Source organism: Hylobates moloch, unplaced genomic scaffold (assembly GCF_009828535.3).
Source record: "Hylobates moloch isolate HMO894 unplaced genomic scaffold, HMol_V3 SCAFFOLD_6, whole genome shotgun sequence".
In the NCBI taxonomy this organism is placed as follows: domain Eukaryota; kingdom Metazoa; phylum Chordata; class Mammalia; order Primates; family Hylobatidae; genus Hylobates; species Hylobates moloch.
Window position 1 is genome coordinate 25,023,263 of NW_026652281.1, and position 24,589 is coordinate 25,047,851.

The 24,589-nt window shown below is 32.5% G+C and overlaps 1 protein-coding gene across 8 annotated transcripts in view; it reads right to left on the reverse strand.

The window, feature by feature from the left end:
- CSNK1G3 (casein kinase 1 gamma 3) overlaps positions 1-24,589 on the reverse strand; it is a 110,543-nt gene that overhangs the window by 25,169 nt on the left and 60,785 nt on the right. For 2 of the 8 annotated variants that reach the window (XM_032156558.2, XM_058440559.1), the window contains exons 5-11: positions 23,942-24,090; positions 21,492-21,726; positions 9,109-9,194; positions 8,750-8,834; positions 6,697-6,842; positions 5,844-5,939; positions 2,134-2,229 (exon numbers count right to left, since the gene is read on the reverse strand). In XM_032156558.2, coding sequence (XP_032012449.1) covers positions 2,134-2,229; positions 5,844-5,939; positions 6,697-6,842; positions 8,750-8,834; positions 9,109-9,194; positions 21,492-21,726; positions 23,942-24,090 — 893 coding nt within the window. Of the gene's footprint in view, positions 1-2,133; positions 2,230-5,843; positions 5,940-6,696; positions 6,846-8,749; positions 8,835-9,108; positions 9,195-21,491; positions 21,727-23,941; positions 24,091-24,589 lie in introns of all 8 variants that reach the window. The other 6 variants (XM_032156562.2, XM_032156560.2, XM_032156563.2 and 3 more) reach the window with 4 other exon arrangements.

Here is a 24,589-nt window from a genome sequence, read left to right on the forward strand (position 1 = left end):
TCCTTTGGGTATATACCCAGTAATGGGATGGCTGGGTCAAATGGTATTTCGAGTTCTAGATCCCTGAGGAATCGCCACACTGACTTCCACAATGGTTGAACTAGTTTACAGTCCCACCAACAGTGTAAAAGTGTTCCTATTTCTCCACATCCTCTCCAGCACCTGTTGTTTCCTGATTTTTTAATGATGGCCATTCTAACTGGTGTGAGATGGTATCTCACTGTGGTTTTGATTAGGCACTTTTCTTTGCTCTTATTATGTTTTAATTTATAATTTCATAAGTCCAATTACACAAGGGTCATATTATAAATTTTCAAATAATTTTGAAAGTGTATAGGACATAAATTATAAATGAATTCAGTCTTTATTTTGGAGTGGGAAGGATTCAGGCATGATCCTACTTAGGCTGTCATATTAGTCCATCATATCATGTGTCAGTTAATATTATAAAATACACGAAGTCAATGAAAATACCATTCTTTGTTTTACCTATATAGTTCCGTAGAAACCTATTAAGTTAATCACTTATTAAATATTAGGATGAAGTCAGATGCAGTCTCAGTAGGCTGAAAACTCTTAGAAATAATGAGAAATGAGCAATGTTCAAACATCTCTGTGAAAACATGTGAAACAATAAACGTGAAGTAGTGAAATAATGAATGAATAATGAAATTCATTCACCCTTTGATAGTCCAAAGGAATCCTACGAGCCACCTCAAGGAATCACATAAGAGTAAGAAGAGGCTAAGAAAATAAATCTGGTAATTGTACAGAAATGGTAGGAAAATTTTCTAATAGTGCCTTAATTGTTGAACTGAGCAAAACCACTTGCACACATACACACAAACTTAAAAACATGTAAACGTATACAGATACATACAAAATATAGTCTGTGTTATGCAAATAGAATATAATTTGCTGAATTAGCTTTTCTAACTATATGAATTGAAGTCATAAAAATGTTTACAATTTAGACACTCTTGCCTCTAAGTTCTTCACCCTAGACTTTTATAGATCTACTCAAATAAGTCTACCACACATTACTGAAAATTCCATAAACTACAAAATTCTACAAAAGTACTCAATTATATAATTTAAATTACCTCTAAAATTTAATGATGAGAAAAACGTGAGAGCTCATAAGATTTAATCATGATTTAATTTTTAGAATTCAAATCAAGAAAGAATAGAATCCAGAGTACAGAATCAGTTGATTAAATATATACACTAAGAAAAATGCAAATTTGATAAAATGGCAAAATATTCAAGTGAAAATATGTAAAGAAAAAAATGAAAATGTAAAAAAAAATCTAAATTGAAATGTACTGGGATAATATTTGTTATCTCACTTACTTTAAGCTGGCTTTTAGATTACCTTAAACCGACATTTTAAAAGACAATACAAGACTCAGCAATCTTTCCCTATTTCTACAATATACATAAATGATTAAAATTTATGGGACAATGGAGGGCAGAGTATATACAGTAGCGATCTCTAAGTGTATAAAAAAGGTGAAAAGAAACAAATCATAAATAAGGGACTGCTTTGAATTCATCTAAAAAGCCATACAATTTATTGAGGGGAGTATTTAATAAACACTTGTTATTAAAATTTCCATCTGATATTTTCTATAAGTACAAACAAAATATGCTATTAGAAAAATTAGGGTCATGTTTATTTGAACAATTAATCAGAAAGTACATTCTGAGTACTAAGGATGAAAAAAGATATTTAACTGATTAAGTTTGAAGGAGGCAAAGTCAATAAATGGGAAAAAATACAAAAATGTTCTATTAATTAAAGCATTAAAAAGACTGATCTTACTGTAAAGTCAAGTTTAATACCTATTTCAAGCATAATCCCGTTTGTTTTTCTAATCTGCTGTATGACTTAAATATTGTTGCATATAGCTGCAAAAACGAACAAAAGAAAAATCTTGGTATTCCTGATAGTCTTTCTAGACCACATTAATTTTGGTTTTTCTGGTTAAATAACAAAGGAATAGAATTATGGATAGAGTAGTTCAGCAACAAATTTTCCATTAAGATATGAAATCATGCCATGAGTTCCAAAAAAAAGGGTTAGTTGTATAAATCTGGGTAATAATCACTCATGCAAAAATCAGAAAATACCTGTACCGAGCCACCATGTCTGTCTGCTGCAAGGTGAGCTCTCAAATGGTGGGGATTTGCCTGCTGGGAGTCCCAAGCTGCCCTGTGGTCTGCCGACTGCCATTTATTTAATGCATATGGCATGCATGGAAGAAGAAAAACCCAATATGTTAAACATTTTATCCTCATAATACATAAAACAAACGTATAAAAGGAAATTTAAAATACCCTTACTATTCTGAATCATGGTGCAGTTATCTCTGTATACAGAATGTGGAGTGATTTTAATTAAGTTGCCAAATTGTGTAATGATCAGCAAATAAAAATAAAATAGAACCATAAAATTTTAGAAGTAAAAATACTTTAGAAATCACAGACTCTACCCTCTAGCTTTAAAAATGAACTAATAAAGAACCAGAAAGGTAAAAATGCCATGACCAAGAAAGAACTCCAAATAAATCCTAGGCACACTAGAAGCCCACCCACTGTATTTTTACACAGTAGAGGTCATCACTGGTTTTCTGATGAGGAGCTATTTTTAGCAAGGTACAAATGATGGCCCTTAAATAACTGTACCTGAGATTCTAAAAATATTTTTTTCTCTTGCTTAGTCCCCCATTTCTGATTTTAAGGATAATATGAGAAAACAGAAAAGTTCTTTGAAAAGGGAGAAGCACTATACAGAATACTATGAGAATATGACAAAACAATTTTTTTTCTAAGTGATAATCCTACACATATGAATCTCTTTGCTTCCTTGATCTCCTTTTACCTGGTTCAAATTAAGGAACCCGTGTCTATGAAATAATCTGAAAATTCTTGATGTTTTTAGATCCCTTGGCAAATATGCATGGCAATAACAAATATCATAATCTACCAGTAAAATTAAGAGTGGTTTCTTAATAGGGGTCAACTTCTGTTACAGGAAAATGTGGACAACACTAATAAAAAGCAGGGAGAAGAATATACTATTTAAACTTTATTACATGTTTGGTTCTGAATTAGCTGCTTTATATATTACCATATTTTGAGGTAGATATTATCATCCACTTTTACTGATGAAGACAGTGAGACATTAACCACTTCCCTACAGTCACAGACCTACCGAGGAGTACAACAAGAATTCCAACTCAGAGCCTAATGCTCTTCCAATAATACTACCCAGCTCCTTACCAAAATTAAATATATTCTAAAGCCTTCAGTACTCTTTTTCTTTCTTTTTCAAACAAAGTCATGAAAATCTTGCCACAAAGTGCCAAGCATATTAGAGTATGGGGAGCCTCAAGCATATTGTTGGCCAGAACCTTAAGGGGAGAGATGTAAAATTCAAGTAGACACATGAATACATGTTCTGGCACTAAGCTTCCTAAATTGTACAATGCAAAATTACATACTCTGTGGCATAAAGTATGTCATCAAAACTATGATAGTTCTACAATGTCTTTTCGTTAAACCCTCCAAATCCATAACCAGAATTAAGCAGATTTGTAGCTTAAGTTGAAATCAATCAGATGAAGTCAAGCCTAGACAAGATCAAAGAATAAAAATGATGCTAAAATTGAGACAAACATCTAGGGCAATGAGCAATATTTTGGGGTCATGGAATTCTCTAAGAATATAGTAAGAGCTACACGCCCTCTCCTGAAAATAAACAATTACACGTACCCAACAATTTCAGGATCCCCTCAACTTAAATCTATCATTTATCTAGGGGCATTACAAAGGTTTAAGTCATTTGAAATAATCTTTCTTCCTCTGGGATTGTGAACTGTGGGTTTCTCGTAGAACTTAAGCTGCTTAGTGGTCTAGAGATATTTAAGAAGTTTTTTTTAGATATACAACTTTTCTATCATGATGAAAGTCTGTATATTCACATCCCAAATTCAATATATAAGCCTATCCTAAAGAATTGACTAAAAATTTTATATATATATGTGTGTGTGTGTCTGTGTGTGTGTGTGTGTGTGTATATACACCCTACATTTAGTGCAAGAAGGACTGGACAAGTGAAACATGGTTCCCACCCTCAGTGAGCTTACAATCTAGTTAGCAAGACATGTCTGAAACATGTAGAAAACTAAAAGTCTACAACATTAGATTTATAATTTAATTCAGTAATAGAGGAATTTCACTTATTATAATACCTAACAGCTCAAGTGGAGAATTTCAAAGAATACCATATTAATCTTCTTCCAAGTACATTCAAGGAATTAACTCTGGTTTATAAAACACAAAGTCTCAACTTCTGAGCCATTTCTTTCTTTATACAGAATCTTTTCACAGCACCCTAGCTATCAACTAATTTTGATTTATATATCAAGTAATTTATGTATGAGATGCTTTATAGTACCAATTTTTCTAAGTCAAAAATTTAATATTAATCTTTTAAAACTGGCCATGCTACATAGCATAATATTGTTAAACAGTCCCTAAAATGTAGCATTTTATTTTGCTATGATTTTTAACAAGCGGTGTTCTTTCTTTTGATTGTCATCCTGTTTTAATCTTTAATCTTCACTTAAACTTTGATGGGATAAACAATATAAAAGTCAAAAACGACGGCACACTATCCTTCTCCAAAAAGGATTGTAACAGAAAATTTCTAGACACTCCTTAACTCAGCGTGATAGTAAAATTTTTAAGTCAAAGATGTTTTCAATAAAACTTTTTTACCAAAAAAAAGAGAAAGAGAGAGAGAGAAATTAAAACATTGCCCAAAAATTTCAACAGCTTTCTATTCCTTTACCTGGCGAGGAAACATGAACTCGCTACTTGACCAACTTCTATGCCTTATCTCAGACTGACTCTCTACTCCCTCTCTAATCCATCTCTAACTACTTTCTGCTCCAAACAAATTGAACTGCTTGCTATTCCTCAAATTCTCTATTTTTAAACTTCTGCTTCATATTTTATATTATTCACTCTCCCCAAAATGCCCTTATCTTCATTTCCCTTTAAAAATTCCATTCATTCTTTAGGTTCATGTCAAAAGCTACCTTTTCCATAAAATCTTCATAGAGCCCCAAATATGATCTCCTCCATGGTACTTAGTGTTTCACGAAATATAGCTTATTCTCTTTTTAAATATAGTTATTTCTGTATTTATTGTAATAATAATAACAGTAACTGCAGACACAAGAGTTTTGACTGAATAAAAGCTTACTGTATGCTCTAAATTAACATGCATTATTTCCATTTTATAGATGAGGAAACTGAGGCTTTGAGAGATTAACTTATTTGCCCAGGGTCAAGCCATATCCATGTATGCCTGATTCTAGAGAACTGAGTGAACTCTTAGCTACAACACTGCTTTTAGACACTGGTGACAAAATCATTCTTAAAGGTTATACAGTCTTCTTTACTTCTGAATTTCTATAATGTGTAGAATAGAAGCTTTACAATAGCAGAAATTCAATAAATAATTTATTGAACTAAACTACAGTTAGAAAGATCAAGTGTTATTACAATTCATTCCAATAGGGTATCCAAATACTTCCATTCTAATAGAATATCAAATATTCCTAAAAGTTTACACTAATTTGTACCATTAATTAAGGATTTATGATTAAACATTTTAATGCTAATATTAAACTAATAAACCGTGAAATTAAGAGAAAATCGTTTATTAAAAATACGTATTTTCAATCCTTCAGTCTGTTTTATCTATTGAAGAAAAAAGTGTATGTTTCAATCATGAAAGGAAGATATTTCATATCTAAAGGGCAGCAAACCTGGTTTTTGGATTGTTGCATCTTATCTCTGTGTTGATGTGCTTCTCTGTTTGATGACAGAGCAGGATCTTGCTGAACTGCACCCACTGGAGTAGGCTACAATAGAATAACAATTGGTATCAATACATTCCATTTCAAAAATCTTATTTAAAACCATTTATTTAGCTGCTTAAAAGAATTAAGGAAAAAAACAAAAGACTGTTAAATAAACTAAGGCTTGAAGGCATCATTCTCAAAAAATATGTTGTTAAAGCCAAGAAGGTAAAGCAAAGAGAATATATCTACTTTTTAAAGTGTTTTTAAAATATTTAAATTCTTTATAAAGTACTTATTTTTACATCTACGAAACACCTAATGCTGCCATTACTTTTAGGCTACATTTTCATATCGAAATGATAAAATGTATATGTTTATTCCTCTCATTTCCAAAGCAAATATATAAATAGAATAAACTTTTAAGAAAATTAAAAGAATAAAAAAACTAATAAAATTACCTATGTCCAATATTTTGACGTGAAGAGATTCATACAAAATTTAATTTTCATCAAGGCATTGAAGTACTAAATTTATCATGAGAATATTACACAAAAAAAGAGTATATTTGACATTAAGAACTAAATCAGGATGAAAAGTTAAAAGTAACTCTTCATGCTAAAAGGCAAAGAATCCAGATGTAGGGCTTTTCAAAAACTCAAAGAACACTAGTACGGCGCTATGGGCAGAAATGCCCTTTAAAAAACAATAAAATGAATCCTTTAAAACAACTATTTGTTCTCAACTCTTTTCAATTGAAGATATTGTACTATTAAAAAGACAACAGATACTGTAATATATTATTATATAGAATACTCACCAACTGTTTACCAATCCAGTCATATTCATAATCAAACATATATCCTTTTCGATCAAACAAGTCAGTAAAAAGCTTTCTTAAGTAGTCATAGTCTGGTTTTTCAAAAAAATCTAGCCTTCTTACATAACGAAGATATGTTGCCATTTCTTCTAGAAATAATATAAAAATTATTTGGATTATACTTTTCTTTAATTCTCAATAATAAAATTAAGTATCTAAAAGCACACTGTATTATATAAAAACACTTGAAAAGTAACAAAATTATATTGCAATTTAAATTTTTCTGAGTTTAATTACAACAAAATAAAAAAGAGGAAAAGAAGGAAGGGAATAGAGACACAAGAAAAATGAGAGGTTTAGTTTAATAACCACTATTTTTGCTTCATTTCATTAGGAAAAGCTAAAATTTTTATTTTTATAAGATTATTTTTAATATTTGGTAGTATGAGAAGTTGAATAAGCAGTTTAATAATGCATGATTAATCACAAAGCATCATATTCAGTTTATAAATTTAAAATTTTATTTAAAATACTGGTGAGAACTGATTTATATGAAACCATCTGTATTGGCTTGCTGTATTTCCTTTAGAATCAGTGACATATACCAACTAACTAATAGAGAATTCAATTTCCTAACCTTGGCTTTGAGCAGTATTCTAACCAATTAAGCTAATAAAGGAAAGCTAAAACAAATCTCAAAAACATAACACGAGAGCACAGTGTAAGTCTTCTCTTAATTTCTAGTCATATATTTAACAATTATCTGGCAATATACAAATCTCTGCATGCTACTATAATTCCAAAATGTATTAGATACATGTATTTTTAAGGGTCATACTTTCCAGAAGAAAAAGAAAACAAACAAACAAATATATATATATAAAACAATGGGCAAAATGATGAGCAATTAGTAAAGCAGGGCATTTCACCATCAGGGCACAGAAAATCACTACAGTAAGAGATCGTAAGTTACACCTGGCATTCACAGGCAGCCCCAGCCAATAGGAAAAAGATCACACCCAGCACAATCAGGCAACAAAAGTGGTATGCAGTGACCTTCTTTATGTGGTGACTCTCCCACTATTCCACTTTCTAGCTAAGTACTTAGCTAATTTAATTTGGCAACCCCATTTTTCCCACCTTTATATAGGCTTCCTTAATGACAACTATCCTATCTGCCTACACTAAACTGCTAGTACTATTAACCAACATTAAAAAAAATCTACTTCTAGATATTATAGCAAGAAAGGAAAATATATAATTAAAGTTTGCTGTCAATGAATAATATAAACAAGCTTGAGAAAGAGCTACTCTTACACTGATAATATTATTATCACATTAATAACACCAGCTTTATACAGGAGAACCAGGGAATACTAAAGTGAGATAGGAATTCAGTATTTTATCTTCAAATTTAGTTCTCTTTTCACTTAATGTGACTGCACAAATAAATCACAGTCATTATTTTACAATACTAACAAGTTATTCTTATTCCTTAATTGATGTAGAAACCTTAAGTAAATTTTTGTTGGCTTAATTTGAGTTGCCATAAATCTACTTGAAAGCAAAATTATTTTCATAAATGCGTACAGCTCCCCAATATAAAATTAGCCCCAAACTAGTGAGGTCAGTAAGGTTTTACTGGCCTTACTTAATTTAAGTAAGTTTAATTTGAAAACTAAACCAAATCATACTTCACATACCTCCTTTGAACTTGACATTGAGACCCAAATGACTAACACTGTATACCAAAACTTTGTAACTGGCATTTCTTAGCAAAAATTTTAACTCATTAAAAGTATATCACTAAAGAAAATATTACTTCAGCTGGTACTGATCAACACTATTAACAGACAGGATTTTCTTCTATTAACACCATGTGCAAAGCAAATACACAAAGTGTCCCTGTGGGTTCGGCATCAAATGCTGACATCCTTTAAATCATACTTTTAGCTCTTTTTTTAAGCATAAAAAAAATGTATAAACTTAAGCAATAAAAATTAGCATTTCTAATTTTCTGTATATAATGTATCAACCTCACATTATTCATTACCTGGAAAATTTTCACATAACACTTCTATTGGTGTAGCCCGTTTTGTATCTCCAATTTTTTGATACCTCTCCTTTAATGTGTCAGCCTAAAACAGAAAAAAAAAAATCTTGAGAATGTGGTAATTTAAAAATTATTTAGCTGGGGCTGCACACGGTAGCCTGTAATCCCAGAGCTTTGGAAGGCCAAGGCAGAAGGAATGCTTGAGCCCAGGAGTTTGAGACCAGCCTGGGCAACACAGTGAGCCCTGATGCCTACTTACAAAATAAAATTTTAAAATATGAAAACTGTTTAGTTGGAAGAGAGGACCTTAATATCTTAATATTTTATGAGATTCAATAAAGAAACACAAAAACAATTACCTTTAAGCCTTGCCAAGGAAGACTGCCTCTCAGAAAATACATGAACATATGACCTAAAGCTTCTAAATCATCTCTTCTACTTTGTTCTGAAATACAAAAGAAATATAAATTTCACTTTTCTCTAACAGTTAAGAATGGAAGAATGGAGAGTTTGTTCTTTCATTATGTATAAATTAATTTCCAAAAGTTCAACACATAAATACAAAATACAGATCTAGTAACTATAAGTGACAAAATTATATCTATATAAATAATATTTTTACATTAAGATTACTGAGCATCTTTAAAATATTCCTTTATAATTTTTAGATGCTGTTAGAGATTTATTTATCTGCTTAGATATCTATTCATGGAAGTACAGGCCAAGGGGAAAAGAGTTCCATGGTCAATCAGAGTCACTGTATACTATAGCTCTGTCTTAAAGATTCAGAAGGTAACATATTAAAACTTCTGAGAAGTCTAGAATTTAAAATGTTTAACTTTTTCAACCCTGCATTTCCTAAAGTTATATGAGCACAAAACTTCCATAATACTCTCCATTAAATTAAACATGATTATGGAGTATTGTGTATAATATATTTTAAGAAAAACTTGTGTTTGACACATACCAACATTAATAACCCCTTCACTATCACAAAAAATACTCTTGAACAAACTGTCATTTTCAAGTTGTTGTTTTAACAAAATGTCATTTAGCACGTAAGTGAATAAAGACTACAGACTAAGGCTCAGGGAGATGCTTATAAATATTTGCTGACTGAATGATATTTCAATTTTTCTGTCACTGAAGTTAAATACTTAAGATTTCTTGATGTTTCAAAATAATACCAAAATGCTAACTACCAATGAGATAATACTTTAATAAGAGGATGTTTGTTTATGTGCAAGATGTTTTATCCACATGAACAATCATATTATCTAGGCAGTACTTAATGCTTTCAGAAAAGCAAACTTTTCAAAGTATGGATCTGAACTAGGATGAAGGGGCAGAAAAGGTTTTGATTTTTACTGTGTAAATATTCTATACTTATTGATATGGTTTGGTTGTGTTCACACCCAAATCTCATCATGAATTCCCATGCGTTGTGAGAGGGACACAGTGGGAGGTGACTGAATCATGGGGGCAGGTCTTTCCCATGCTTTTCTCGTGATAGTGAATAAGTCTTATGAGACCTGATGGTTTTATAAGCAGTTTCCCTGCACAAGCTCTCTTTGCCTGCCACCATCCACATGAGATGTGACTTGCTCCTCCTTGCCTTCTGCCATGACTGTGACGCCTCCCCAGCCATGTCGAACTGTAAGTCCATTAAACCTCTTTCTTCTGTAAATTGCCCAGTCTCAGGTTTAACTTTATCAGCAGCAGCAGCATGAAAACAGACTAATACACTTGTTTTCAATAACACCTGTTATGATTTAAAGATATTATGTTTGTTTTTATTTAATCAATATACATACTTCCACCAGACTGCAAGTTGCAGAAGTATACATCAAAATTCATAGTCATTAAGGCTACGAGATTGGAAGACTAGAGAAGAGATTTCAACTTCCTATTTCACATGCTAAAATGTGATATAATGGAGAGGTTTTTTTATTTCTTGTACTTTTTATTATAAAATGTAAGTATATGCTATTAAAAATAGCAAATTTTCCAAAATAAGTAGTAGCCTTAAAGTCCATCTACATCCACTAATGAAAGCGGGGATGAGAATATGAAAAAAATTAGTTATAACTTTTATAACAAAAATTTTACTTCATTAGATTCTGGTAGTCCTAAGGGTATAGTTCAATAAGTTTTAACAACAAACAAACCTGCATAACTACCACCACAATCAAGAGGCGTTTCTAATGCCCCAAAAGGTTTCCTAATGTCTCTTGCCTATTATTCTCCCCCAACCCCCACAATACCATCAGCCTCAGGCAACCACTTATCTGCCTTCATCACTACAGATTAGACAGGTGCACATGAATGGAATCATACAGTATAGATTCGTGTCCAAATTCTTTCACTTACTATGTTTTCAGGATTTATCCATGTTGCTATGTGCAACCATAGCTCATTACTTTTTAATGCTGAGTAGTACATTACAATGTGTTTATTCATCTGTCGACAGACATTTGAGTAGGTTCCAGTTTGGGGCTATTGTGAATAAAGCTGTTATGAACATTCTTCTTGTACTAGTCTATGTTGACATAAATTTTCATTTATGTTGGGTTAATATCTAGAAGGGGGATTGCTACATGATGTTGTAAGTATAGGTTTAACTTTATAAAAAATTTCTATACCGTTTTTCAAAGGGGTTGTGTCATTTCACATTTCTACCAGCAATGTATGGGAGTTTCAGTTGCAAACGTGTCCAAACTTCAGTATGGTCTCTTAAATTTTAGCCATGCTAGTGGCTATGAAGTGTAAGCAGTAATAAATCCTTTCAGAAAAGCAAACTTCAAAGTATGGATTAACTGACTTAATTTGCATTTCACTGGTGACTAACATTGAACTTTATTTCATGTGTTTGCCCGTTTAAAAAATTGGATTGTCTTATTAAAATGTTGTAATAGTTCCTTGTATATTCTGGATACAAGTTATTTTCAGATATGTTTTGCCAATACCTTTTCCCTTCAAGAAAACAGCTTGCTATTTTTTTGTTTTCTTAAGAGTATGTTTAAAAGAAATTTTACATTTTGAAGTCCAATTTATTAGGGGTTTTTTCCTCTTATTTTTTATACTTTTTGATATCCAATCTAGGAAATCTCTACCCACAAGATCACAAAGATTTTCTCCTGTTTTTTCTTCTAGGAATTTTATAGTTATGGTTCCTACATTTAAACCTATTATTCATTTTGAAGTAATTTTTTTTTTGCTTTTGGTGTGGAGTAAGGATTTAGATATATTTTTTTTCAATATTGATATCTAGCTACTCTCATATAGTTTCTTGGCAAAACTATCCTTTCCCTGAGTTGCTTTTGCACCATTCTCAAAAATCAATCGACCATCTATGTCTAAGTCTATTTCAGACTCTGTATTCTGACCAACTTATCTGTATCTGCCTTCATATCAATACCACCCAAAATAAACAGAAGGACAAAATAATGACAAATGAGGAAATCAATGACCAGACAATGACCAATGGACAATCAGTAATGAAAACCAATGAAAACAAAAGCTGGATTGGAAAGTTCAATAAAATCATTAATCCTCTTAGCAGGCTAAAAGAAAGAAACACAAATTACCAATAACAGAAGAAACAAGAGGGGGCATCAGAACAGATCCCACAGATATTAAAAGAATGATAAAAGAATACTACAAAACAACCCAATAAATTAAACAACTTATATGAAATGGACAAATATCTTGAAAGCTACTAATAACTAAAACTGCCTCAAGAAGAAAATGTGAATAGCTCTGCATCAATTAAAGAAATTAAACTTAGTATTTAAAAACTTCCCAAAATACAATTCAGATAGCATCGCTACTGAATCGTATTAAACAGTTAAAGAATAATACCAATTCTAAACAAACTCAGGATTAGAAGAGTTCCCAACTCACTGCATTACCCTGTTACCAACAACAGATAAAGACATTACAATTAAAGGAAACTACAAGAAATATTCCTCATAAACATAAACATGAAATCCTTAAAAAGATAATACCTCATGACTAAGTAAGGTTCATCCTAGGAATGCAGGTTTGGTTTAACTTTTAAAAATAAATCAATGTAATTCACCAAATTAATAGAATAAAATATAAATCATATCGTCATCTCAGATACAGAAAAAGCACTTCACAAAATCCAACATGTATTAATGATTTAAAAAAAAATCTCAGCAAACTAGGAATTACAAGGCAACTTCATCCTGACAACAACTATGAAAAATATCAACTAACATAATTTTTAAATGATAAAAGACACTCCTAAGATCAGGAACGAACAAAGATGTCCACTCTTACCCTTTCTACTCAGTATTGTACGGGAAGTTCTTGCCAGTACAAAGCAGCAAAGAAACAAAATTAACAGATATTCAGATTGGAAATGAAGAAATAAAACTATTGCTCTTTGCAGACAACAGGATTGTAAATGTAGAAAAATCCAAATAACCTACAGAAGGTCTATTACAACTAGTAGGTAAGTTTTAGCAAGGTTACTATATAAAAATCAACTGGGGCCAGGCTCGGTGGCTCACACCTGTAATCTCAGCACTTTTGGGAGGTCGAGCCAGGAGGATAGCCTGAGACCAGGAGTTCAAGACTAGCTTGGGCAACATAGAGAAACCCCAACTTAAAATTTTTTTTTAATTAGCTGGTGGCTGGGTGTGATGGCATGCACCTGTAGTCCCAGTTACTAGGGAGGCTGAGGTGGGAGGATTCCTTGAGCCTAGGAGGATGACATTGCAGGCAGCCATGGTTGCACCACTGCATTCCAGCCTGGGCGACAGGGCAAGACCCTGTCTCTAGAAATAAAAATAAAAATCAACTGGATTTCTATACTCACAATGAACAAGCAAAAATTGAATTTTAAAACCAATACCTTTACAACAGCATCCAAAAACAGGAAATATGTAGGGATACATTTATCAATCTATATGCAAGACCTATATATTATATGCATATAGTTTAAAAAACTTAAAATACCGTACATGTAAAAGTATGCTGAGCCCTACAGTAAGACTCTCTGTTAAGGAGAGGAACTCAATATAAAAGGCAATTCCTCTTTGAATTCTATCCAAGGGGAAGCTTTAGGCACATAGTGCCAATAAGCCATGGTCATAAGGTGATCTTGCCTACATGGTTCTATCAGAGAACAGTATTAGTCTCATAACCCACAAAGCATTTCAAAATTCAAGGCATAAATATTAGCTAGTAAAACAAATCTATTACTGAAACTCAGTATGAAACGCTCTTTACCCTCATAATTCCTTTCTTTGTGTTCTTTCACCAACTGACATATCTGGAAATAAATTTTACCATGTAGTAAGTTACAGAAATCACAGGAAGGCTTTCTCTTTGAAACACAGTAACTAAAGAACACCCCCTAGGGTCTTTAACAGTTCTTTTACATGAAAAAAATCTCCCAACAGTAATCTGGCCCTTATTAAACCCTGTTCACATTTTTTAAAGCATTTAACTACAAAGGCCTGTTTGAAAATGAATGTTTTTCCACAAGGCCAAGAATCATTATAAGAACTCTTAAGGTATAAATCATGCTGCTATAAAGACACATGCACACATATGTTTATTGCACCACTATTCACAATAGCAAAGACTTGGAACCAACCCAAATGTCCAACAACAATAGACTGGATTAAGAAAATGTGGCACATATACACCATGGAATACTATGCAGCCACAAAAAATGGTGAGTTCATGTCCTTTGTAGGGACATGGATGAAACTGGAAACCATCATTCTCAGTAAACTATCGCAAGGACAAAAAACCAAACACTGCATGTTCTCACTCACAGGTGGGAATTGAAAAACGAGAACACATGGACACAGGAAGGGGAACATCACACTCCAGGGACTGTTGTGGGGTGGGGGGAGGGGGGAGGGACAGCATTAAGAGATATACCTAATGCTAAATGACGAGTTAATGGGTGCAGCACACCAACATGGCACAGGTATACATATGTAACAAACCTGCACATTGTGCACATGTACCCTAAAACTTAAAGTATAATAATAATGATAATAAAAAAAGAAGAACTCTTGCTATGAGCACCTAAAGAAACCAGAAGTGATTATTTTTCTTTACAACAGGTATCATTAAAGGTCCTTTTAAACAGGTCTTGAAACCAATTAAAAAGGTACATAGTCAATTAAAATTTTCCTCTTCAGGAATATATGTACCATACAAAATAATCAACACATATTAAGAGTCTGTGTCCATGCTTCACATATACTATCTTTCAAAATTACAGCTACACTGAAAACAGTTATTTGTAACCCCAAATAGGGAAAGTAAAGCTCAGAAAGATTAAGTGACTACTTCAAAACTAGGTACCTAATAGGTGAAGGGCAAGATTTCAGCCCACTTGTCTGCATTTTTTTCAGTTTGGAAAGCATTTCATCACTTAATCAAATGTTGATTGGAAACCTTCTGCAATGCTTTTCTATTTAAAAATTCTACTCTTATATCTCAACATTATTTATTTTTCTTTTTTAAATCAGATTTCATTCCTCACTTGCCTAGCACTGTTTCCATTTCAATTGAAATTTCAATTCAATTTTCAACAGAAAAATATTCCCTTTTTCGTTAACTAAATTTATCGACGCCTCACACAGAAGCAGGAAGTTTTCTATGATACATGCATATATTTGCAAAAATAAACTTACTACTGCATTTTCTACCATAATGAAAAACAATGAGGCCAAAAGACATGTTGGCTAAGCTAAGTACAGACATGAGAAGACAAAGAAGACAGCTCAAACAACAAAAATTCTCCCTGAAGAAAGTGTAAATCATTTCTTTTAAGTAAAAAAAAGACAAAAGTTATCCACAACAAGGAAGTAAAAGGTTCACTATATTTCCTTCTTAAATATTAAAAGTTACTTTAGTTGGCACTACCCTAAAAAAAAAAAATACACCTTCATCAAGATTCATTGAGCTCAGTTTTCAAAATTATATAACAAGGATTTAAAAAAAAAGAGAGAAAACAAACCTAAGAAGGAAAAGAACAAAACACAATTATGCAAGACAATACACAGCAACAGTTCACTAATCTAAACACCTAATCTAGTAATATAAACAAAACTTAGAAAGAAAAGTTTTCTGTGCAGCTGAACCCAGTACATGCATTCACTTAATTCCTAAAGTTCTCTTGAAATCTAGTTCTCTTAATTTAGACACAATTCTAGTAAGTTTGGTGACAAGGTCAAAAGAAGTAAATCAAAGGTAGAGAAAAGCAAAGTGTTGCCAGCAGTAGCTATACTACATACAATATCAAAAAGTAAGGGACAACACAGGTGAAGGCCAAAAAAAAAAAAAAACCCAAAAAACAAAAAGAGAATCCATTAAAAAGTATAAATAAAATTGTCTCCAAATTTATTTAAAGATATCCATCCTAACCTTCTCCAACTGATCTTGAGAATATTGCTATATAATAGTAATCATATAAAAAAACTATACCCTGAAACATCAAGAAAATATAAATTATGTTCATTATACTTTAACAAGAAATTATACATTTTAATTGTTAAAATATAATTATAAAATGTAAATACATGTTTTTAAACTGCAAAAAAGCTGTGTGAGCAGCTTAAAGAGCAGGCCTCAGAAACTGGGACAATTAACCTAGAAATTAAATTATATGAATTACACCACAGAATGATAGCACAGAAAGAAGGCATTTTTGGAACACCATAATTCTGTGGTTCCTTCTCTCCTATTCAGAGAATTTACCAGTTAGAAGCTTGAAACATCATTCTTCTACGAACACAGATTTTTATTAACACTTACAAAGCAACTCCCAACTTATCCCTCAAATCCTAGTTTTTTTATTCTTGAATAATCAATAAAAATTTAAAAATAAAAGACTTGATTTTTATTTCAAGACTACTCGCCAAAGAGAAATAGACATTATTTACTTAATATCAAATGACTTCAACAAGAAGGCATAAAAGGGAAAAATAGTCATCCAAAAGAAGATTATGAGGTTCAAGGCAGCTGACAAAAGTCTTTAAAAAGATATTAAAAAGCAGACACATGATCAGATGTGACACAAAAACAATTCAACATGACAACACTAAAGAAAGTTTTCATGCAAGGACACCATGGAAATCCACATTTGTAACACAAAGCTTTATCAAGATTGCATCTTGGACAGAGACTTAAGCAGATATAAGAAAGGTATAAATGTGAACTGCAACGTCTGCTTTCTGAACATAAATCACCTAGTTAAGATCAACAGATACTACAAGAATAAAATGTTAATTCCTATTATGTGATTTTACACTATTCTTCTATATTATTATATTAGGGACATCTTTTTCCTTTTTAAGTCTAAGATAGTGTCAGTCTCCAAAAAGGAAAAATACTTACAAACCCATATAATGTTCCTTTGACCAAACTCTCTATTTTGAAAAGTTCATGTGAGCAAGAAGTCCTTGAGTGCCTAAGAATGAATGAATGGATGGAAAGATGGGTGAATGATAAGGCTTTAAAAGTAATCACCAAGATCCAGGCAAAGCAGGAAGGGCAGAAATAAGATATGCACAAATTAAAATCACATTAAAAGGTCATGTTTTCTCTGCTCCTTTTCCTTCTTTATCTCTTCCTGACTCCTCACAAAACCAAGTACTCTAAACTTAAAACACCACTATGTATTCCATATCCAAAGGCATCACAATTTACCAAATGCTTTAATTCCTCAGCATCCAAACTCATATTACCTTAGCTTACTCTTAATTTTTTAAATAGGAATTCATGTTATCTTAGAAACAAAATTTTTTATCTGTTAGTATTACCCACCTACTCCTGAGTTTTACATGAAAACTGAGAAGCAGAGTGTTTATAAATGGGGAAAAGTAAACATTAAGCATTTGTTGTTTGATATACCTGCCAAACAAATACATTTTTATTTTATTCCTGAAAGAGGAGGAAAGAGAGATCATTATAATAGTTAAATCTCATTTCCCAGGTACTGATGACTTTTCCTAACAATGACAAACATATCACACTCACTTTGCCATTTCTACAAATAGAATGCTGTTAATTTACCATTGTTCAGATAAGGAACATTAGGCCCTAGGGAAGTTGTGACTTCATGTCTCACAATAAAACAGTGGTGAACCTTTGTTAGTTGTTATAAAATAGTCTGTTAACAACTTCCGTAAAATGAAAATTTCTCACAGACACTGAACATGTAAATAAATATAGGTGTGCCTGGTTTTAATAGAAGTCACAATCCCAAAAGTTGTATAGCTACCCAATCATATTTTTAAATCTATCGGGAAAGTCAGCTATTGAAAGCGACTCCCTGAACATATTAACTGAATAAAACTTGTGTTTTATAATTTTAAATATTTGAAACTTACTTTTCTTAAAAAAAAAAAACGGCAAATTTACATTTTTCAGGCATTTCAGATGTCTGAAAAGAAAAAAATACCATAAGCCTACAGTCAGGTCGGCTGTCAGGAAAGATGCCACATCCTATTGAGTTATGATTGAGAGGCAGAGCAGGGACATGCTCTATAGAGTAGCTAAAGCTGGGGAGAATGTTTAGAGGAAAAGCTAAGATCAGGATCTGAAAGTTGGATTAGACGACCTCCAAGATCCTGTCGAAATCTGTGATTGTGTATTTGAAGGTACTTTTGAGCAGCAGTGATGGATATATACTGATTGGTTCACATTTCTGTCTATCTGTTGTGAGATGTCTAATAGTATCTGAAAGCAGAATAATATCTAAAAGCAGATAATTAACTTTGTACTTTCTCTGATACGAATACTGAATGTGGCAAATATAATCTAGAATTGACTTTTTAAGAAACACACTAAGGTAATTCAATAGGAAAGAATATGATATCATAGAAAGAACCTCAACCCCTATCTCACAGCATATAAAAAATCAATTCTGATGGATCACAGATATAAAAGGCTAAAACTATAAAGCTTCTAGAAGAAAGCATAAAATGTAATGAAGGTAAAGATTTGTTTACCTTATTACATGAAGGTAAAGATTTGTTAGAATTCAAAAGGTAATAACCATAAACAAAAAAACTGATAAACTAGACTTCAAAAATATTTAACAGTTCTGCTCATCAAAAGATACCATTAAGAAAATGAATAGGCAAGCAAAGACTGAAAGAAATTACTCACAATGCATATATATGACAAAATAATTATACCCAGAATATATAAAGAACTCTGTAAATTAACAATGAAACGACACACACTTTTCAAAAGAAGATATACAAATAGCCAATAAATACATGAAACAGATCTCAGAAAGAATAATCACAAGGAATTAAAAGACCACCCCTTGGCCACTAGAATAGCTACAATGAAAAAGACTGACAACTCTAAATGTTGTCAAGAATATGAAACAAACAAAATTCTCATTCATTACTGGTGGAAATAAAAAAAGGTATGAACACTCCCAAGAACAGACAGGCAGTTTCTTATAAAGTTAAATAATACCTGCCACAGGACCAAACTGAAAAATATGCCCACAAAAAGATTTGTAAGAATATTATACAAGTTTTATTCATAAGGCAAAAACTTAATCCAAATATCCATCAACATTCGAACGGATAAGCAGTTTGTGATATGTTTATCCAATGGAATATTACTGAGCATTAAAAAAGAATAAACTACTGATACTTGCAACAACATAAATGAATCTTAAAGACATTATACCAACCAAAAGAAGTTGGATGGTTCTATTTATATTCAGTAATAGAATCAGCAAAACTCATTTGTTGTGATAGAAATCAGATCAGTGATTGCTTCTAGAAAAGGAGGGGAATGACTAAGAGGGGTAAAATGGAAGTCTATAGGATAATGATAGTGTTCTAAATCTTGATAGTGTGTGGGTTACATAGTCTGCACATTCATCAATACTCACAAATTATATAATCAAATGTTGTATATTTTACCCAATGTACATTTTACTTCAAATAAAAAAATAACTCTTCAATAAAATAAGAATTACAAATGTTATAATTCTATTAGACTTGCTATATAAAGTGGTATCATTTGGCAATCTGAAACTACTTTCTGAGTATCCTCAGCTTCTAAAAACAAGTAAATATATTATAAGTAGTGATAGCCAGATTTCTCACTGTTGGTTAAAAAAAAAAAGATGCAAATATGGAAAATGGACGGGAATTACAAACATAGAAAAGGGAAATACTATTTTGTACTGACAGACTGAAATTAAAAGTGTATCAGTATAAACTCAAAATTTTTAACCGATATTAACATATGTATGTGTGTGTGTATATATATATATATGTAGGCATATTTCTATGTGTGTATGCATATACATATATGCACAAACATTTCCTAGTTCTGCTGCAGAAAGGGCCTGGCAGTAACAACATACCACAGTACTGAGCATATCCAGTGGCCAAATCTTGGTTTCTAAATACCATTATCCAATAAAAGGATTCAGAACTTCTTGGAGAAAAGGACTGATTATGGGGCTGCAGAAGAGAAACTGCAAGATGAGTTTGTTTATAAGAACTTGCTGCACCAAATGAAAGAAAGTACTCAAAGATTCATGAGAACATGTCAAAAGGACAGAGAAGCCAGCTTGAAGGAGCAACCGGTGACCAAATCTGGAACCCTTTGGCTATCAAAATAAATAATGATAATGCATTCGATACATTACATTAAATAAGATAAGAATTAATCAGTTCATATAGACATAAGTCAATAACTGGGGGAGAAGGGAAAGCTTCTGCTGACATTAGAATATCAACTGACAAATAAGGAAATGTAAATATTAGAAATAATGGAGTTAGAAAATAATCAATGGATGCTAAATCTAGAGGGTAAAAATCTGATGAGGAACAACATGTTTACATAACCCCAAAATCTAACTATAAGAAACTTTTCAGTAGAGAAATTTGGCAGATATCATCCAAGCAAGTGATCCCAACATGATGCAGTAAGAACACATCACTTCTGTGATATTTGTGCCCAAAATGCCTACCCAAATCTAGTCAAAAAGAAATAACGGACCCAAATTGGAGATATCCTATAAAATAGCCTGTGCTCCTAAAAAAATATTAAGGTCATGAGCCATAAAGAACGACTGAGGAACTGTTCCAGATGAAAATGATTTAAGGGACATGATTATTATAAATGCGACCCTGGGTGAAGGAAGAATGCTATAAAAAATCCTGTGAAGTTGATATTGTTTTACTCTTTTTACCAATAAGAAACCCCTTAAAAAGGTTAAACTTGTTCGAAGTCATAGTTAGCATACAGGTAACAGCTCTGCCCACCTCTAAGGTATATGCTGTTAGCATTATACTTATTAGGCTAGTTGCTATTTCTGTGGCTAGCCATATTGGAGAGCTATAGTCTCAATCCAAAATTTCCACATGCACTGAATTCAGTTAAAATTTGGTATTCTCTCATATTTTGTAAGAGAAATAATTAAATGCATCCCCATAACTGTATCAAAGTTGAACACTTCAAGTTACATAAATACAAAAAATACAGTGAATGTAAAGATAGCTGTCACTCATTTACTCTATAGTAACTTACTTTCAAAGAGTTTTATTAAAATATAAGTGAAAGTAAACTCTAGGTAGATGTGATAAATGAAAATCATAATAAAAGCTATTATAATCTGCAAAAACTGAACCATAACAAACAAAAACTCACAGTGTTAGCACAGCTACTAAATTCAAACTTCCATACTTACGAAAGGTACACATACCTTTTCCTAAATGTGTGTTTATGCTCATATATCTAGCTGTTCCTGTAAGGCTCTTGTGTTCTCTGTATGGTATGTGTTTCTTTGTCTCCGGATCAATATATTCCTTTGCCAAACCAAAATCTATAATGTGAATAACTTGCTGGGTTTTGTTTCCTGGTCGTCCTATTAAGAAGTTCTCAGGTTTTACATCTCTGTATATCAAGTTCTTTGAATGGACATATTCCATGCGAGAAATCTTGGTTTAAGAAAAAAAGAAGAGAAGTTTTATTTTGGGCTTTGACTAGCCTAAGCAAGTATGATAAAGGCAAGACAGAATGAAAACATACAAAAGAAATAAATCGGAAATTGTTTCAACCCTTTAAAAGTAAAATGATGTCAGCCTATCGTTCTTCACATAGCAAATTGCAATTTAAAATCTTTGCCTTTACTATTATGGTCACTGCTAAACGAGAGTATTTGAATTTTATGATTCCTTTCATATCAGTAAGCCTGATTCAGTGAACACTTTCAGAGGATGCTACTTCATAAAGCCAAAAAGCCATAATGATATGACCTTGAACCCAAAAGTATAAGCAGACATATACAAAAAGTTGCAATATAGACTTCCTTATCAGTTCAATAACCAAGCTACTTTTAGAAGTATATTAAAGAAACTTAAGAGTCTAAACTATTAAATAAAAACAACAGCACTATTCAATATCTTTTTCTTTTCATAACATGTTTCCCTTACCTTTTCCTAGGTATTAAACATTTAAAAATGATTAATCTTAAAGCTAGGAAGATCATAAAGCTAGAAAAGTCTGAAATCCAACTCTAATATTAATAATATAGCTCATTTTTGTTAATTATTTTACAGATTCTCAATGTTCATTGTACAAACTGTCATAAAATAGAGCATTACAAATAAGAAAATAAAACTGCTTCATTTAGTGATAATCATGGTTAACAATGCAATGTAAACATACAGTTACACAGGCCATTCTAGTTTGTTTAACAAACTTTGCAGCATATAATATACAATATTCTATGTCTATATATTCTTAATTAATGATATGAGCATTTTCAAGGTCATGAAATATTCTTTGTTTTGTTTTGTTTTGTTTGGGGGCAGTTGTTTGGTTTTTTGATGTTTTGTGGGGGGGGGGGCAGGGGGGCAGGGTCAGGGTCTCACTCTGCCCACCCAGGATGGAACGCACAGCTCATTGCAGCTTCAACCTTTAACCTCCGGGCTCAAGCAATCCTCTTGCCTCAACCTCCTCAGCAGTTGGGACTACACAAGCAACCACCACACCTGGCTTTTTTTTTTTTTTTTTTTTGTAAAGACAGAGTCACACTATGTTGCCCAGATTGATCTCGAACTCCTAGGCTCAAGCGATCCTCTAGCCTCAGCCTCCCAAAGTGCTGGCATTACAGGCACAAGCCACCACAACTAGCCTATGAAACAATCTTTAATATGCACTTTTTAATAGCTGCATATTTTCCTCTGGATATTAATTTATTCAACTAACCCTGTTATTTCTGCACATTTGGGTTGCTTCTCATTTTTTTATTATAAACATCCTTTCATATAAAGCTTTAAGTACCTATGAAAACATCCACAGGATAAATCTGTAGAAGTAGAATTAATGAGTCAATGAGTAAAAACAATTTTGAGACTTCTGCAGCACACTTCTATTGGCATTTATTTCAAAACTGCCTTAAAATCACTCTCTAATTGTTATCCAACAGATTCCCTGAAGTCTAAGTAGTTTATCAAGACTCTCTCATTAGTTTGCCTCTTGTTTTTCCAGGTCATAAAGTCTATTACCAAAATTAAGAATCCATGTTTCTGGCCAGGCACAGTGGCTCACGCCTGTAATCCCAGAACTTTGGAAGGCCAAGGCGGGTGGATCACAAGGTCAGGAGATCGAGACCATCCTGACTAACATGGTGAAACCCTGTCTCTACAAAAAATACAAAAAATTGGTTGGGCGTAATGGCATGCACCTGTTGTCCCAGCTACTCGGGAGGCTGAGGCAGGAGAATCGCTTGAACCCGGGAGGTGGAGGTTGCAGTGAGCCAAGATCTCGCCACCGCTCTCTGGCCTGGACAACAAAGCAAGACTCCATCTCAAAAAAAAAAAAAAAAAAAAAAAAAAAAAATCTATGTTTCTGAGGGTTCTCTTTTGAAGTATTCATCTTTTATATGAAGAAATGGCTAGCAACAACTTAATTCGCAAACTGAGCACTTTGATCTTAAAGCAATTATTAGTTTTTATACAAGTAAAATATACTTGACTCAGTTATTTTAAGTTACATGGATCCCAGAAAGAAAATATGAAAAGTAGAAACATTTGTATTAGGTCAAATGCTCTGTAAGCCAAAATCACAGAACTTTAAACTTTTAATATGAATTTGTGACCAACAACCATGTAATTGTTCAAACAACTTCAAATACCTTATTTTACTTACCAGTTGTATAGCTATCATGAGAACTGTTTTAAGAGAAAATGTTCTGTCACACAAGTCAAACAAGTCTTCCAAACTAGGTCCCAGCAGTTCCAGCACCATAGCATTGTATTTACCACAAGGGCCGAAATAGTAAACTTGAGGTATACCATCTGGGGAAAAAGAAATACTCATTTAATAATTTCATCATCTTAAATACTAAGGTTTTCCTCTTAAAAACTGATATTTAAAATTTTATAGTTTCAAGAACTAAAGCAGTACTATCACTTTTTCCAGATACATACTTTTTCTGACCAAACCTCCCAACCTCCCAATACCTTCTCTTTGATGTTCACATTGTAGCCTGGATACACCTTTATTGCAGCTGCATGACTGAATTACATTATAAACAGTACTTCATTGTTTCTCTCTACCACCTTAATACTGGACAAAAGCTGGGCTTTTTAGCTTTATATTTCCATGGCCTGGAGAAAGGCTTAGCACATAGGAAAGATTCCAGTTCTATTGAACAAGAGAGTCACTACTGGCTTTAATAACCATGTGACAGGCCTACTGCTAAGATCACCACTATCAAGATTCCCATCCTCTGGCTTATACACCTTGTATAAACCCCTCCCTTTGAATGTGAGCATGATTCCTGGGATCTCACTA